At 34.4% G+C, this 13,042-nt stretch overlaps 2 protein-coding genes across 5 annotated transcripts in view; one reads left to right on the plus strand and one right to left on the minus strand.

Moving 5' to 3' along the window:
• LOC106871374 (serine/threonine-protein phosphatase PP1-gamma catalytic subunit B) overlaps window positions 1-1,234 on the minus strand; it is a 34,499-nt gene extending 33,265 nt beyond the window's left edge. For all 3 annotated transcript variants that reach the window (XM_014917792.3, XM_014917791.3, XM_089340746.1), the window contains exon 1: window positions 1,047-1,234. In XM_014917792.3, the coding sequence (XP_014773278.1) occupies window positions 1,047-1,098 (52 nt within the window). In that variant the 5' untranslated portion in view covers window positions 1,099-1,234. The remainder of the gene's footprint in view (window positions 1-1,046) is intronic.
• A 520-nt stretch (window positions 1,235-1,754) lies between these two features.
• LOC106871370 (uncharacterized) overlaps window positions 1,755-13,042 on the plus strand; it is a 121,934-nt gene continuing 110,646 nt past the window's right edge. For both annotated transcript variants that reach the window (XM_052976725.2, XM_052976728.2), the window contains exons 1-2: window positions 1,755-1,947; window positions 7,392-7,748. In XM_052976725.2, the coding sequence (XP_052832685.2) occupies window positions 1,929-1,947; window positions 7,392-7,748 (376 nt within the window). In that variant the 5' untranslated portion in view covers window positions 1,755-1,928. The remainder of the gene's footprint in view (window positions 1,948-7,391; window positions 7,749-13,042) is intronic.

Consider the following 13,042-nt stretch of genomic DNA (forward strand, 5'->3'; position numbering starts at 1 on the left):
ATGTTGAGAAGATGAGAACTGAAGTAATAGATTGCGATCTATTCTTCTACCTGGCCCCAAAGATTAAACATCGAACTTTGTAAACAGCTTAAGGGTATTTAAATATGAAGAAAATAATTCATTTTGAAGCCACAAGAGTTCGATGGCGGCGACGGAGGAGGGAAGAGAGAGAGAAAGAGAGAAGGGGTGTATTGAGGTTAAGATAAAATAGATGCATTTGAAAAAAACTGATTTCGACAAAGAAACGGAAGCAAATGGAGAGGGTAATGGTTTAGATTGTTAAAAATGCGCTTCGAAAATGTGTGTAAGTTAAGGAAAGATGAGCGTCAGTTTGTGTTGGATTATGGCGAGAATGGTGTGGAAGGAAGGAGAAGCTGGAATCTGTGACGGGGATGAGAGTGTCGAAGGATTCTGTGATGTCTGAGGTATTTTTATATTCACGTTTAGTACGACAATAACGAAACGGTAGGCGCCACAAATGGAAATTGGAAACGTTTTATGATCAGAACTGTTAATTGAAGAGACATAAATGAATAAAGTTGGAAATGTTGTTAAGTATTTGGCGGAGAGAAATGAACAAAAGAGCGAGGTTGTGTACGACGAATTCCAATGAAGATTGCGGATCGAATTGGAACTGATAAAATGGTTCAAGTGGCAATAGATAGATATATTTTAGACCTAATACGTTTTTGAAGGACATATATATATCGTTTGAAAGAAATGAGAGGCGCAAAGGAGGAGCAGGTTGGTTTTTTAAGTTTGAGTGTCGCAACGATGGATGCAAATATAGATTCGAGTCCGATATGGAAACCGAAGAATAAAACAAAACGAAATCCAGAAAAATGGCTAAATGCTCAGAGATTTGGCGTTACAGATTTAATAAATAAACACATTGTTCACATAAATAACTCGTGCAGCACACTAATATAAACGATTTTCCACTGTCCCAAACGATCTGCTCGGTTTTTGTTCTTTTTACTTTTTCATCAAGGAGGGGGGAAACAATAGTTGCTCGAAATAGAAAATATACAAGCGGTGGACTTTACCTTCTAGTAATCTTGCTATAATACTGTCAATGTTCAGTTTATCATCGGCCATTCCACTAAGGATCTTTCTTTCGAAAAAAGGTAATAAATTGTTAGCCAAAGGTTGCTCCACTCAGATGATCGACGATTATTAAGTCAACTAGTTGCTAACAGACATATACAACCTTATAACAAAATGGCGTAAGAGTACCGGTTGCAGCACGCGTATGAATACACGATATTATTGGCTAACATTGACCTGGCGGTGATTGGTTAATCGGTTGCTCCACACTGCTTCATGGCGTCGGGAACTTTTCAAATGTTTATACGCCAATAACTATTAGCTTCCCTTAGTTTTAATTCATTTATAGAAGAGAAAAAAAATTCATCTGAATTGTCTTCACAAACAAAACTAATTAGATTTTGTTTTTATTTCAACACATACAACAGACGTTACAAGTTGATTAAAGTCCCGACACAGGGTAACCTAGCTTCTAAATCACTAACATACATTAAGTTAGTGTGAACTACTTTTTAAATATTTAAAATAACACGAACAATTACGAAGAGCAGAGGCGGAAAACGAATTATATATGGAATTAATTTTTTGTAATATTTATTCTTTTAATTGATTGAAAAAATATTTAAATTGATTTTATATTTTAACAAAATAATAAATGAAAGAAAAACTAAAATATTTATATTTTCGAAAAAGCTACCACTGCACCAGCAGCAGACAATACTTGTCGTCTGTTGTCATTAATTTAGTTGACAGGTTAACAACAACTAATGGTTGCTATATCAAATTATATAAATATATATATAGCAACATGTAGATCTTAGCAGATCTATTTAAATGATCGACAGATATTTCATAAAACAAAATACTCACTTTAATTATCAATGGGTTTAAAAAGAAAAGGTGAGCCTCTTCCAGTATATTATCTTCTAATTTAAACTTTGATTCATTTAGAAACTTTCAATTAAGGTTCATGGTAAACAGTGTAGTTAAGTTATGTATATATACATATATGCGATCTGTGTGTATGTATGTATACACACACACACACACATACGTATAAATGCACACGTATATGTATACACACACATATATAGGCAAATTTATATATGTACATTCATGTATGCATACATATATATGCACACACACACACACACACACACACACATATATATATATATACACAAATACACGCACATATATATATATATGTACGTACACACGCACACATATATATATATATATACACAAATACACGCACATATATATATATATATATATATATGTACATACACACGCACACATATATATACCTGCATATAGATGTATACCTATGTATATAAACATATCTATAAATATAAGCAAATATTACCCCACCCCATATATGTATATATATATATATATATATATATATATATATATGTGTGTGTGTGTGTGTGTATGTGTATATATATGTGTGTGTGTGTGTGTGTGTGTAAGGAGAAAAACATGGACCTCTGGCCTGTCAGGTCTTGCTTTAATTTTCCAAACTTTACCAGCATTGAAAGGCGGCATTAAATGATGATCTTAATTGTATATGTGTGTATGTATGCACGCATATATGTATATATATGTGTGTGTGTTTGTGTCTGTATATGTATATACATGTATTACATGTATATGTAGATAAATATAAATGTGAGTGTGTGTGTGTGTATGTATATATATATATATATATATATTGCTACAGAGGCCATGTGCCAACAGATTTTGAGGTCTGATGATGCGCTGTAAAGTTAACTGCTTTATGGACTAGAAACCCAGTGTAATCTCATAGACCACTCTTATCTATTTTTATATCTATTTATATATATATATATATATATATATATATATATATATATATATATATGTGTGTGTGTGTGTGTGTGTGATGTAAATAGCAGTTGTGAAATCATAGTTGTGGCCATTGCTGGTGTCATGTAAATGACACCTATGCCGCTGGCACATAAAAAAGCACCCATTACGCTTTTGAAGTGGTTGGCGTTAGGAAGGGCATGTCAAATCAGAGTGGAACCTTGTGCAGCCCTCCAGCTTACCAGTTGCAGTCAAACCCACCTAACCCATGCCAGCATGGAAAGTGGACGCTAAATGATGATGAGGAGGATATAGTGTCGCACGAAATGCACCCAGTACACTCTCTGAAGTGGTTGGCATCAAGAAGAATATCCAACCAAAGAAACCAGAACAGACAATAGAGTCTGGCACAGCCCTATCAGCTTCTGTCAAACACTCCAACCTATGCCAGAATGAAAAATGGATGTTAAATGATGATGATGATAATTGTTTAACTTTCTCTGGAAGAGGAGATATTACATGCCATGAGCCACTCGAAGATATTTCTCTTCTCTCATTTTCATTGAAATTACACACATTCTCACATCTAGGATCAACTGTTCTTACTGAGCCATAGGCTCATAAGGCTGATTTCTCAGATTCTGTAACACACACACGCACGCGCACGCACACACACACACACACACACGTATATATTTCCTCCCTGGATGAGACGATGATCTGACTTAGAAACATGCATATATACATACATACATACATACATACATACAAACAAAAACACCCTGTTGTTGATGTTGAAATTCCAATGAAGGAGCCTTTGATCTGGGTTAGAAACCGGCTCTTTCTCTATTGGCAAGAAATCTTGAAATAAAATTGAATAATGAGATACATACATATACGCATTGACAATAGTGTGTGTGTGTGTGTGTGTGTAAATATAAATTAGTCATAAGGATTCCTTAAGAATCAAAGTACATCAACATGTAAGATGCCAGAAAGTGGCTTGGTGCAAACATATAGAGCTCACAGGGCACCAAATCCAATACGTAACCATCAATCTGACTCACCAGGGAATCCTTGGTCTAGCATGAGTATAAGATAGTAAACATGAATGGCATTTAAAATCTACAGCTATTTAGGTAGAATTTAGTTAATGTAGTCATAGAAGATTACATCATAATATACAATCCACCATCATCAGATAAAATTTGAAACAGATAATCTTTTACAACTACCGTAAATAAAATTCTACCAAAACAGCTGTCATAAATTTTATATATGTTTATAAAATAGTGGCATGCATGGCAATGCGATTAAGCAGTTCACTTCCCAACCACATGAGTGAATGAATTTGGTGGATAAAAACTATCTTTCAATATGTGGGAATGTGTGTGTGTCTGTGTATGTGATACCATGTCTGGCAAAGGAAAAACAGATAATGGTTGGCAACAGAAGGGCGTTCAGCCATAGAAAATTTACATCGATGGATTCTGTCTAATCCATGCAAGCATGGAAAAATGGACATTCGAATTGTGTTGATGATATACAAAGCTTACTTTCCCATTGATTTACTTGTTATAAATTCAGATTTGTTCTAACCGAATTTCTGAGAGTAAAAAAAAATACAACCACTTGTATTTCTGAAAAGAATACTTTTTAAGTACATGTGCACGCACACACACACAAAACTTTAAAGAGCCTTGCAATTGAGAATCAATACACTTACAGTAATATTATCGCAAGGTCACCACAAAGGATGTTTACTGCTATGTGGCGGAAGGTGATAGAATGAGAGCTACTACAGCTTCAGCATTCATGAATTTATCCAGAATTGTTCAACTCTTAGGCACCATGTTCCTATATATAATTCATTGTGGAAAGTGAGCTGAATATGATCTCCTCTTGCTATTTTCAAGTTACATCCATGATTAGAAACATTATCTCTAAGTGCCAACTCTTTAACCTTATTCTTTGCAGCCAACTGAAATGGGAGTGGCTGGGTTGGAGCATCTGTATCCTCTTCTTGTCACTTGTAACACACATGAATATTTTCACTAAAGTTGACTTCTTTATTGGTTAATTGGTCATTCTACACTCCTCTATGTCTCTTGTTTCAACACAGCATCAGCAGCTAATTAGACGAAGCTTCTCAATGTGATTCTAGCAACCCAACCAGTTGATTCTCTTCCTTTGAACTAGCTGTAAATATGCACTGGAATTCTTTTGGACTCTGAACATGATCAGGAATCTCCTGCAGAACTTCTATAAACAAGTTCAGAATGATGTTCACAATACATTTGTATATCATGGAGTGGTGGGCTCTAGAGATTGAGATCCCCAAGGAGTATCCTGTCTCACTACTCTCTTTGTGAGAGGAATGAATGTCTTGACTCAGTATGTTGTAGAGTGTACTGAAATCATTGTCATTTATGAAGAGAGTTGTGGCACCATCAGTGAAAGCTCCCATGCATAATTTGACAATCATGTCAAGCCAGAAGGAACAGATTGAAGGAGACTTGCAAAAGCTCAAGGAATGGATTTTATGAATTCAGTTAAACTCTCTGGCAAGGGAGAACAAAAATGTGTCCTCCAGGAAAAGGTGATGATGGGAAAGCAATTTCAGATAAATGGAGACGATATCCAAAGGGATTTTGGATCAGTGAGTGAAGAATCTGAGACATTAGGATAAGAGTTGATATAAGGATTCAGGATCAAGTGAGTGAGTAGCTTAAATAGATTGATAGGGTATTGATTCACGGAAAAAGGAAAAGTGTTATGCTGTCAATCTGGATTACCACCAAGAACAGGCACTTGTAATTAAGAGTTGAATGCATACAGCTAATGATGGTGCACCAAGCCATAAGAAGAAGCTAGATGTGTCTAGAATATTGTCTGATGTAGTTTTGCTTGATTGTTTAAGGAAACTGTAACAGTCATTTACAGCAATGTTTCTGCAGATATTAATGTTCTCAATTCAGAAATATGGAAGAAAAGTCAACCTCATTATAATTTGGACAAATAAAGGCAACATCATCACCACCTAATACCAACTTCTTTACAGTGTGTACTGGGTACCGTTTTTATAGCACCAGTGCAAGTGAGGCCACCATGTAGCTTGCAAAAGTAAAGTCCCCTTGAACTGAGAGGGACTATGGTAGAGAGCGTGGTAGCTTTATGATAAGAAATGAGGGGTTAAAGTATGAAAGAAGGGGCTAGAACAGAACAGGTTTCATGGTGCAGAGGACATACATGGTTACTTATGTTACAGAAGAGTGACATGAAAAACTAAATCACAGATCATATTTGCGAAATATCATTATATTTTTAGTTCTTTACCATTCATCAAAGTTGACCTCATGACATTTTCTAGTATATTAACTTAACTAATCAACCACTCTCTTCATTTATATAAATATCAATATGAAAACAGTATTTGTTTCCATGTTAAATAAATATCACAAGTTCTGTGGAGTGTTTTTCAAACAAGTTTTCATCTTTTGACTTTGGGATGAATGAAAGTTAGCATAGTAATTAAACGAAACAAAACAAACCAGTAACAGACAGAAAAGAAGGAATGGTTTGGGAAGTTTTCACAACAATTAAAATTAACTTTATGGTTCAACTCTTTCAAACAAATATGTAGATGTGAATAGGAACAAAACCCTATTCAAGCCAGATAACAAACCATTAACAATGATAACCTGCTTTCAGAATATATTTCCATTTGAAGTAGAGGTGAGAGAGAATTCAATGAAAATGAATGTAAACAAGTTGTCATGTAGAGCAAGTGAACATCTCTCTCTTTTTCTCTTTCTCTTTCATTAGCTTCTTTTTAAAAGAATAAATATGTGCCATTATCTTTATTCTTTTGTGTGTGTGTGTGTATGTTGAATAATCACTTTTTTTCCCCCAAAATTATTAAATCAGAAGACCATGAGTGATGTTTCTGCAGATGGAAAATCTTTTTTGTTTTTTCTTCTTCTTTCTCTCTTTTTGAAATGGTGGGGAGGCAATTTCCCATTGGTTTCTCCAGACAAAATTAGAAATTCTTCATTTTCTTTTCTGGCAGCTAAGTATTTCTTTTGGCTCTTTATGCTCTGAGTTCAAAACTAGCTGTGGTAAACTTTACCTTTTATCCTCTCGGGGTTGACACAATAAAGTAACTGTTAAGTACTGGGAGTAATGTAATCAATGAAACTTGCTTGCTTCAAAATTATTGGCCTTGTTCCTTAATTAGAAACCATTAATTTTGCAGCTTCTGTGGCTGACAACAAAAATATATACCAATACAACTGTAGTCTGAGCTTGCAAAAGTTAAGGGATTCAGTCGTAGACATTAGGCCGGGATCTATAAGGAAACATGTATCATTGGTTCTTTGGCCAGGAGTCTGCTACTCTTTTGATTCAAGCATTTACAGTTCTTTAATCCATTTTATTCCAGCTTTTTTATTACGAAATCTCAAAACTGTTATAAACAAGCTATCATTTACTTTTTGTATTTCCCATTTTAGATTTTGAGAAAGCTGCTTCATTTCTCAACGAGTTTCTATTAAAACTTAGCGAAGATGTGGAATGTGCCGAGTTACGAGACTCTCTTATGCTGGCACTGTTACATATGCAGAAATACTACCGCATCTTACAGTGTCGTAGCCAAGAAAAAAATGCATACCAAGCAAATATGCTGCCTCTGTCTGCAAGAAGTCTCAGTCCGATGACACCGTTTATTGATGCCCCAGATAAGTTTTTATGGAAATGGACAAACCTGGAAAGTACAAAACTCCGAAACTCTATGTCGTATATACTACCAAATATTATTCAAGCTACAAAAGAAGGAGACATTGAGAAAATTCTAGAAATAGTTATGCAAGGTAATTTATTTATACATTTATTGATATGTTGTCGCTGCATGGTGCCTGGGCAAGCATCTTCTACTGTAGCCTCAGGTCAACCAAAACCTTGCAAGTAGAATTGGGGGATGGAAATTAAAAGAAGCTCTTCGTATACATGTACATATATATATATATATATATGAATCTGTGTAAGGATGTGTGTGTATGTGTTAGTATCTCTTTGTCTACACGCTGAGTGATTTTTGAAAACATGTATCGCTATCAGTATCTTTTGTCTCCAATCTTCCATGAAAACATGTCTGGCCATGGGGAAATATCATCTCACTTGGAAACAGGCAACAGAAAGGGCATCCAGTCATAGAAATTTGCTTCAACAAATCTCATCAAATTCCTGTAAACAAAAGGGGATGTTAAAGCAATGATGATGAATGTAAACTAAATTCATCCTGAGCTTGTAATTTTGTACTTTGCATATCAAAGATAAGATGCATTTAAAAAAAATTAAAATGTTGTTGTTCCTTTTTTTTTTTTCCTTTTTGCTAATCTATGTTGCATATATTAACCTTTTAGCATTCAGATTACTCAGTAGGAGTAAAGGGTCGAATCTGGAAATTTTTTACATAAAACAGGTTGAATATTTGAACCAGATAAAGTCAGTTTAAATGCTAACAGGTTAAATGAACAATAGAAGTTGATTTTTATCCTGAAGTTATTTTCCCTTTATAGTATTAGTTACAAATCAGATGCTTTGATCTAAAAATATACCTAAAAAAAAACCCCATTATTTTCATGGAAAAAATAAAAAAGGAAATACCTGTAAAATAGTCAAATATCAAATGTTTGTTTTCTTTGACTACTCGTAATAAGAAATATCTGTCACAAAGTGATTAGCCATATTAAATTTTGAAGGAGACAGAAATGAAAGATTTTCAAACTTCTCTTAAAGCTTTTTATTACCATATTTCCAATGAAATACGTAGCTTTTTAAATCAGTTGTCATTATCAAACTGGTGTTTAGAACAATACAGAATTTGGATGGAAGGTTTTAGCACAGATCACTTTAAAACAGGAAGTTTACATCATGGAACCAGAGGTGGTCACAAGGTGGATTGGTAGCAAAAGAATTAATCTATTAACAACCCCAAAATAAAATAAAATTGCTAAAGAATCAAAACCATATCAGCTCATCTCCGTTTCGTGGAATTTTTCCATGGATATAGAGAAACGATTCTTAGCTATATTTCAATAACTATTTCTTTTAGTTGATTGATGTTTATTTGGATACATATAGCAAGTACATTTGATTAGGGCTGTATTAGAAGTTTACAAAGCCATGGGAGCTGAATGTTACTACCTGCTGCGATAACCAGCCAGGCCTGGATTTTTTATGATCAATGACAAAAAGAACTAGTCTTTTTAGTGAGCCTAAGAACTTCAAAGAAGTGATATTCAGCTTACATAACTGAAGAATCTATTTGGAATTTGATGTTAGTTTTATTGAAGATAACATTCCCAGGTAATCTGGTACCTATCAGTACTAATAATATTGTACAATGCTTAGAGATGAAACAATATCCTTGCAGATAATTAAAACTCAACACATCTTCCTGTGTTAGCAATTCTGTATTCTACAAATCAAAATTAGGTTAAATTATCTTGTTTGTGTTGTATCAACCTTTCTGACAAGTAGCTAACACTTTGAGTAGTTGGCCTTAGAATCAATGAATAAAAAAGTTCTTGCAACTAGGTTTGTAGAAATGTGTCATGCTGATTACAGAGGAAAATATAACAATTACGATGGATAAAGAAAGAAATCTAAAGATATCTTTCAAAAGAATCAATGAAATTACTCACCAAATTTTGATCTTCTAAAGAAAAAGAAATTGGTATCTTTTGGGGAATTTTTTTTCTTTCTTTTAAGATTTAATTTGAACAAAACTGTAATGTAATTGCTCAACTCTAATGAAAATTGTAATTAAGAGTTAAAGATCTCATTTTCCATTGGAATAATTCCAATGGAAAAGAAAATCGTCAATTGTTTCTAACACGCTTATAATTTCAAGAGTAAATAAGAAAATGGAAATGTGTGCTGTTCATGCCTTTTCTGTGCTTGGGTGGGAACATTTGCATCGTAAATGAAATGGTTCTAACAAGAACTGAAGCCAAGTTGCCAACTCATGTCAGTGGTAATTTACTGCTTTCTCATAACCCTCAGTCATGCATACAATATCAAAAGTTGGATTCTTATCTAGGTGTAAGATGTTTAAGCAAAAAGAAATTAGGGTGCTGTGATGGTTGGGAGTTTAGACACCCATTTGCTAATGCCTGGAACTAGGTTTCTAATTATCGTGTGTGTGTGTGTGTGTGTGTGGGTGGAGGTGGGGGTGATTTGAGCTCTTGTGGATATTTACCATTTCTCCATTAGGCTTCTTGTAGGGGTAGTATTTGCCAGTGTTCAGGCTTAAAGTTATGTCCAAGAAATCGACCATAGTCAGGTTGGTAGTAACCATTATGGACAGACTGAACTCTTTGAATAGTTTTATCAAGTATATATGTCTGTATATATGTGTGTTTATGTATATATATATATATATATATATATATATATATATATGTATGTGTGTGTGTGTGTATACATATATATATGTATGTGTGTGTATATATATGTATATATATGTATATATATGTGTATATATTAGCAACTGAGGTAGTATTAATTAATTCCAAGTGGTGATACTTCTTGCCACTTAGATGTGAATGTTCTGTTAGAACAACCTATACTGTTATAGTTACCATGAGAGAAACTCTTGTATAGGCTTTTGGTGCACACTTGTTTATATCGCTAACAGGGAGATAAATTCCCACAGACTCTAGCACCAAGACCACCAGATGATATGATTTCAACCTTCCGTAGTCTCATCAGTGGTGGATGCTCGACCACTAGAGATAGTAGTGATAGTAGTATACATCCCTGCCAGCGATATATAAAAGTCAGTGCCAGAACAAGCACTGGTGTTATGATTAGCTCATGAGCTTATTAAAAGATATATATATTAGCGACAGATGCAATATACCGAGAGGTAATATTTCTTCCCACCTGTACATGGATGTTCTGTTAGAACAAACTATACTGTGGTAGATACCATGAAAGAAAATCACATTTGGTGCAAATATATATATATATATATATATATATATATATGAACACATGTATGTATAAGTGCATAGATTCATGTATATAATAGCTGAGTTGAGTTACAGCCCTTTCAACAACACATTTTACATTTTTTTTTTTCTTGGATGTTAGTTAGACCTTTTACTTAACATCACTAAAATCACTTTTTGTTGAAATATATGTAATTCATCCCTTTGGGAATGACATCACACTCACAGGCACTGCTGTTCTTTACTCTTTTAAACATCTGAAATTGTACGAACAGAACTGTCATTTATATAGACAAGGATGGGATGTGAGTCAGTAAATTACGTATTTTTCCGTGTATTTGTGTGTGAAAGAAAGTTTTAAAAATTTACAATGTAACTCCATTTATGTGACTAATAAGCTAAATGCCTTTTAATATGAAAAAAATATAAAAGAACAGATTTGTATGTAAAAGTTATAAGCAGTCCATTCCCTTCAAACGCTGCTGTCCTTGTCCCACTTACAAGAGCAGAAGCAATGCATTAGCATCTATGGGTAGAAACATTACTGCACTGACTGGCAGCAAATGTTGTTGCTCACACTAGATTTGGGTCAGCTCTGGGATTTTTCTTTCTTTCTTTTCTTGTTTTTTTTTTTTTGTCTTTTGGATGTATTTGTGAAGTTAAAGTAACAACAAAGCCGAACAATGAAATCAACAAAAATTCCATAGGAAAATACCGTTTGTTTCAAGTAAAAGAAACCCATATCAAAGGCAAATGTTTAAAAATTACCATTTATATCAAAATGAAATACATAGCTTATAGAGGTAATAAAACAGTTGCGTAATTCAAATAGAGAGATGCTTCAGTATTGTCTGTATGAACAAATGTTTCTATTTCTCCCCTTCTCTCTCTCTCTCTCTCTCTCTCATGTGTATGTGTGTGAGAGAGAGAGAGAGAGAGAGGGAGAGTGCTGGCGTTGTTGAGAAGTTAAAAAGTTCACTTCCCAACCACAAGTTCCAGGGTTAAAAAAAAAATGAATCGCGAACCATAAATCCCCAAGTACAGATGCCCTCAGTGTTACAGAAGTATTAAAAGCAGAAGGAGGGATCATGGGTAATATGTTAACAGGTAATGCTTAAACTAGAGTGAGAAAGTGAGATGACTCCAAAACTCCAGACCCATACACCTCCTCTTCTTCCAATTTATGGAAAGGGTTGACAAAGCAAAAATTAAAAGGCAATTTCTTTATTGTCAATAGCAGCGAAAGTGTTTTAAAAGAATTCTCGGTGACAGAAAAGCAAGGAAAACCAAAGAAGCAACAGGAATGAGAGACAGTTTGGTTTTAGAATTAACAGAGGTACAGTTGATGCCATTTTTATAGTCAGACAGGTCGTTGAGTTCTCTTATATATCTCCTTCATTGACTTTGGCACAGTCTGGGAGGCAAGCCCTACTGCTATGGAAGATGATGACTGCAATTAATGTAGACCTCATGATAGTGTAGATTATAACAGTCACTCTGCTACAATACCAAGTATACTGTGACTATGGATGGTCAAGTGAAGGATTGGTGTGAAATTCACATGGGTCTGAGATAAGGCTCTATATATTAACCTCTACCCTTTTCAACATCTCCCTGAAATTTGTCATGAGACAACTCAAAAACCCACGTAAAAATCTGGCATTTACTAGCCACATCTCGATGAACATTAGATGTGCTGCTGATGGTACACCCCTAATATCCATGGTCTTTGATAAATTGAAAATGATCCACTGGATGAAGCATGTAAAAAAAAAAATGGGATACCAAAATAACTGGTAAAGAATACAAGATGCTGTCACCTAGAAAATGAAAATGGTTCTGAAGTAGAACATGTCACAGTTTTTGTTTCTTGGCAATATAATACCGAATGGATTAGGGAATGTGAAAAATCAGTTCATACAAGCTTTTATGGTATTTGAAGATTAAGAAATATAATCTGAAACAGGCAGGATATCAGCCAGCAACTCAGAGTTAAACTGTACAACGCCCATCGTCTTTCCATTGGCAATCAGTGTCATAAAGATGAAACTTAAAATCTGAAGACACACACAGACGAGAAATTTTGAAATGCAGTGTTTGCTTAATATATGAAGGGATACCATTATGAGACAGGCGCGAAAAGCACT

Source organism: Octopus bimaculoides, chromosome 24 (assembly GCF_046866305.1).
Source record: "Octopus bimaculoides isolate indiv1 chromosome 24, ASM4686630v1, whole genome shotgun sequence".
NCBI lineage: Eukaryota > Metazoa > Mollusca > Cephalopoda > Octopoda > Octopodidae > Octopus > Octopus bimaculoides.